This window comes from Monoraphidium neglectum, assembly GCF_000611645.1.
Source record: "Monoraphidium neglectum strain SAG 48.87 unplaced genomic scaffold scaffold02809, whole genome shotgun sequence".
Lineage (NCBI taxonomy): Eukaryota > Viridiplantae > Chlorophyta > Chlorophyceae > Sphaeropleales > Selenastraceae > Monoraphidium > Monoraphidium neglectum.
Window position 1 is genome coordinate 1,013 of NW_014010819.1, and position 5,179 is coordinate 6,191.

At 64.5% G+C, this 5,179-nt stretch overlaps 2 protein-coding genes across 2 annotated transcripts; both read right to left on the reverse strand.

The window, feature by feature from the left end:
* Nucleotides 1-1,004: 1,004 nt before the first annotated feature.
* On the reverse strand, nt 1,005-2,969 carry MNEG_11576 (hypothetical protein; the record flags this gene model as incomplete). The annotated part of the gene is made up of 5 exons (XM_014039951.1): nt 1,005-1,110; nt 1,538-1,659; nt 1,838-1,915; nt 2,125-2,223; nt 2,496-2,969. The coding sequence occupies 5 exons, from the start codon at nt 2,967-2,969 to the stop codon at nt 1,005-1,007; spliced, it is 879 nt and encodes a 292-aa protein (XP_013895405.1).
* An 832-nt stretch (nt 2,970-3,801) lies between these two features.
* MNEG_11577 (low CO2 inducible protein) lies at nt 3,802-4,569 on the reverse strand (the record flags this gene model as incomplete). The annotated part of the gene is made up of 3 exons (XM_014039952.1): nt 3,802-3,885; nt 4,171-4,257; nt 4,381-4,569. 3 exons carry the CDS (start codon nt 4,567-4,569, stop codon nt 3,802-3,804), a joined length of 360 nt encoding a protein of 119 aa, XP_013895406.1.
* Nucleotides 4,570-5,179: the final 610 nt, after the last annotated feature.

The window sequence follows — 5,179 nt, forward strand, 5'->3', positions numbered from 1 at the left end:
GGCCACCCGGCAGCGGCGTTTGGCTCTGTCGCAGTCTGCGAGCGTGCACACCCGCCCAGCAGGGTTTGCCAAACCGAGGCCAAATGCGTTGGCGTGAGAAGGGGTCGGGGGCCACGAAACAAGCGCCTGTAAGGGGGCGCACCAACACAGCGCTCGCATCACGACGGAAGGGCGGGGCAGCGGCGCGCCCAGCAATCGGGCCGCCGCGTGAGGCCGCCGCAAAGACTTGGTACAGATGCCCCGGCGCCGCGCAGAGGGATCACTTGGGAGCGCCGCGGGAGGGCAGAACTCGCTCTGTCTTGTCACATAACCAGGCGGCCGCCGCACGCAAGCTGGCGGGGCAGCTGGGGTTCACTCTCTGCATGACCGGGAACAACTGCCTGCCCATTGCCAGATTTATCATATCGGCAGGCGCTCGGCAGCGCAGAGCTGGCTCAACAGCTCAAGAGAGGCTCTGAAAGGAGAGCGCGGCCCATGCACTGGGCAGAGAGAGGGCCCACGTAAAGGAACGAGTGATGGCTGCAGAATGGAAGGTCAGGAGGTGCCCATACAAAGTTGCAACCAGCCATAATTCAAACTGCGCCCAGCCTAAATTCGAATTGCACACGGCCGTAATGGACCTGCCCAACAGGCCTTAAGGGGCCCGGGTTCAGGGCGGCCCACACCACCATTCACTAGGGCCGCCGCGGTGACCGCCACTGGACAATCCAACCCAGCCCCCTACGGTGGTCGCAGCGTATGCGCCGCGGCCGGGGCGGCACGTGCGGCGCGATCCCCGCCGCCGCCGCCGCCCCCGCACCCCCGAACCCCGCCGCGTCGACCCCGTGCTGCCGCCGCCAGGTCGCGCCGCGCCCGGCCATGCAGCTTCTCGATGGCCCCGCTCCGCGGCGAGGAGGCTCCAGGGTGGCCCAAGCGCCGCCCGCTCTCCTCCCAGGTTTTTGGGGTTCCCGGGCCTAGTTGGCCCTGAACCTCAAGACCCTGAGAACCCAGATCTCCCATGTGAATCACCGGGCGGCCTGCGGCTGCGCCTGCTCCTCCCAGTCGTCCTGCGGGGGGTACCAGCAGCGCGGCTCCACGCCGGTGCGCGCAGCGATGGCCTTCTCCAGGAACCTGGGGCGCGGTGGTGGTGCGTGGGTGGGTGGGTGATAGAGGCGCGGCCGGCTGGGTTGAGGGAGGGGGTGCGTCAGGTGCTGTGGGTCGCAGAGGGTGTCGAGTGCGGGCTGCCAGAGGGAGAGGGAGTGCGCGCAGGGAGCCGTGGTTGCCGTCTGGAGGGTTGGACAAACACGAGCATGCACGCACAAGTTCACCGTCTGGCTCCATCGCTCGCGCGCACACGCACACTCAGACATACGGCCCAAGACATGAACACACACCCATGGTTACACACAGGCAACCGCACATGAAAAACGATCACTCTCTCTCTGTCCCTCTCACACACACAAACTCACAAACACACAGAAACACACACACGCGCGCACACACACACACACACACACACACACGCGCGCGCACACACACACACACACCACACCCGCACCTGAAGACGCCCGAGTTGTCCAGGGGCTCGTTCCACCAGCCGCTGACGATGCAGTAGTTGCCGTCAAAGTTGGGCTTGTGGTGCGCGCCGTGGGCGCGGCGGCCGATAAGAATGCCGGCATCCTGTGGGCACAGCCATGAGCACGAGACAAGAGGCGGCGGCAGCGTCAGTGGTCACTCCAAGGATTTTTCGATTTGTCCAGCTGTTGAGGACACCAAATATGAGGGTACAGCAAGCTTGCACGGAGCAGCAGAGGCGGCGCCGCCGGTGGAGAGGCTTGACGACACCACCCCCTCTCACCTGCAGGGCCACCACCACCCCGGGCAGCTCGCTCTTCTTCATGTGGCTCCACGCATGAAACTGCTGCGACATGCAGGCCTGGGGGGTGGGGGTACGGCCGGGGTCGCGTGGGTTGAGGGAGGATGTGGGCGGAGCAGTGAGGGGAGTGCAAGCCTGCAGCAGACAGCCCTGTGAAAACCCGTGATGTAGCAGGCTACACGCCCGGCTGCGCATCTGCCACGTGCGGGCGACTCACTACAAGCCCTGCACTGTCAACCCCAAACCCTCCACCCTGCTTCAGTTCTCACCAGGAAGATGAAGGATGGCAGGAAGAAGCCGGGGCCGACGGGTAGGAAGGGGCTGACGGCCAGCAGCAGGGCGGCCGGGCCAGTGGCCGGCTGGAAGACCTGCGAGCAGGTGCAATCAGGAGAACCCAGGAGGGCCCGGCTGTGATGATGGCTGCGACGTAGCGGCGCGAGCGCAGGCGGGGCTGCCTCGAGTAACGCTGGCGAATACCCCGGCAGCCAAGAAGCGGCGCCCGCCGCCGCGCTTGAGAGGGGCGTCCGGCGCGCCCGCGCCCCGCGAGGTCGCCGCCGCCCCGCGGGCAGAGCGGCCCCGCAGCAAGCGGCGGCCGCAGCAGGGCAGAGGGGGGGCGAGAGGGGGCGCTCGCCTTGTGCACGTTGTTGCAGAACTCGCGCTGAGTGATGGTCCAGGGCTTCTGGTGGTGCCCCTGGAACGCGGCAATCTGGGAGCCGAAAAACGGCGTCTTGCTGTCCCCGTAGTTGTCGACCCCCCAGTGGTAGAACCCGGTCCCAATGTCGGACAGCACGTAAGCGGCAAACACCGCGCCCGCCGCGGCGAGGGCGTCGCCGCCGGAGCCGACGTGCGACGCGGCGGTCGCGAGGGAAGCTGCCATCAGCGCCATCGGGCCGAAGGTGAAGAGGCGGTGTTCGAAGGTGCTGGTCAGCAGCTCCCCCTCGTCGATGACGCGCTTGCTGGCGCCAGCGGCCACCTGCTGCTGCTGCTGCTGCTGCTCCCGGTGCTGCTGCTGCTGCTGCTGCTGCTCGAGCGCCGCGCTGCCGCTGGTGGAAGCCGCGGGGGCGGCGGCGGCGCGTTCGAGCGCCTCGACCTCGTCCTCCTCCAAAACCGTCATGGCAGCCACCACGGGGCTGGCGGGACGCAGGAAGCCCTGCAAAATCCAATGTTGCGGAATGGGGTGGGTGCGCGTGCGCGTGAGCAGCCGGGCGCGGATCGGGCACAGGCGGCGGCAAGGGAGCGGCTTCGTTGCGTGCCTGAGCCGGTGCGGAACTGTTCTAAGTTGGGCATGCAGGCATGAGGGGGCGTCTGTTGATTGTGGGGTGGACGAGAGACGGCCGAGGGTGTTGGGGCATGCACGCAGCAGCCGTGCAGCCAAGGAGAGGGGCGGCTGCAGTCGCAATCACTGCTGCGATCCGGCACGCCTGCTTGGCAGCAAGCTGAAGGGCGGTGTCATGCGCAAGCCACACGCGCTGCAATGACTCATGCCACTGGGGCGCCGGCAGGGTGAAGTTCACAGTATCCTGATGGCCACCCGATCGGGCGCCTGTGGCTTTCCGTCTGTCACTAAGCATCTGGCTCTGCGTTGCATGCGACTGATGAGCTGCCAAGGGAGTTGTTACAGCTCACTTATTTTTGGCTCGATGTGGGCCCAGGCGACGAGAGGCCGCGGCAAAATTGGGGTGTGGCAAAACTGGTGGAAGCCCGGCAGTGCCGTGGAAGAGCGGCGGGCATTTAGGGGGCTCTCCCTCGCTCTCCAAAAAGGTGCGGCTCTGACGCACGCCGCAAGCGCTCAAGCACGGGCCGCGTCCCGCTGTTTGCGGCTTCTCAAGAGGCGATATGGCAAAACAGGTGCCTCAGGCTGGACAGCGCGGCGGGTGGGTTTGACGCCGGTCGGGGAATTTCTCGTTTGGCCAAACTACAACTCAAATCAGGCGGCTCTGGCCAGCTTAAATCGCGCCAATCATCTTGCTCATCACTGCCAGCACGGATATGATAATGGCAATCCACAGGAAGTAGTTGTTGGACATGGCCTGCGGCCAAGAGCGGCGGATAGGCGGCGGACGGCGGGCTGTCAGGCGGCAGGCAGCGGCTGCGCTGGGGTGGCAGTGACGCTCACTGCACTCATCGCGGGAGCACAAGCCTCCCCTGGCCCTGCCTCTCTAAGTGCCTCAGGGAGCTGCTTGATGGTCTTAAAAGCCAAAAGGCTTACGATTGTTGTACATGCAAGTCAGGGCGGAGGGCAGCCGGCGCAGAGGAGCGCCGCGACAAACAAGTGCAGCAACCACAAGCAAGCGCTCTTGCGCGGTCGCACGCACCGAGTTCTCCGCGCCGCCAAAGCCCACGTACTCCTTCCTGAGCCGCGCCTTCATCTCCTTCGACATGTTGTCCTTCTTGCGAGCGGCCTGCGATCAAGGCATTGAGTGAGTGGCTTTCATGAATGGAGCGTATCCACAGGGGTGGCAAGGCCCAGCAAGACCCCAATGACGCCCGCAACGGCTGAAATTGACACAAAATGCGTATCTTACCGCAACCTTGGCCTCGTCAGCGTAGAGGGGCGCGTTCTCTGTGGTGGTGGGCTTGGTCACCACTGCCTCTTCGTCGCCCTCGCGGAAAGACCGCGTCTCTTTCGCAGCGCATATCCTGGTGCTGAGTTTGCTGCGGGGGGCGCGGGGGCCCGCCAGGAGCTGGACGCGGGCTACGCCGAGTGCAGCCATGAGAGAGGCCGGTGGAGCAACCGGGGTGAGCGAGGTTATAAGTTCGCGTATGTATGAAAAAAATGGGTAAGAAAGTAAATGCTGGGGGGATCGATGAAGTGGTACATGTGGGGTGCAGGGCGAAGCCAGAGGCGCGATGAGCCCATCCGTCAGACGTCTGCCACCCAACCCAAGTTGGCGGTGCTGTTTCAAAGTGGCCGACGCTGCTGAATTGCCAAAAGCCATACTAGAAGAAAATACGGATGCTCTCTTGATAACTCCAAGGCCAAAGACGCTGCTGTGCGCACAGCGCTGACCTATTTTGACCATGGTGCGACAGAGCGAGCTGCAGTAGCAGAAGCAGGATTGCCATTGGTCCAAACGAAAAGACTGGCCCTGCACGTAGCTCTTATGGCGTTCATGCCTTATCTTTGCCACCGACTTGATGTGAGGGTGCATCTACACCAAGCATGCTGGCTGCGCGCGCAACCTAGCCACTGTCTAGGGGGAACGGCAAGGAGGGGTAGGTTGGGGCAGCCATCTGCGGCCGAGTGCGCGTAGTTCTCCCAAGTCCCGGCAGCTGAGGCCAGCTTGCAGAGGTTGAGGAACCCCACAGCCGCTTGCTTAGTGC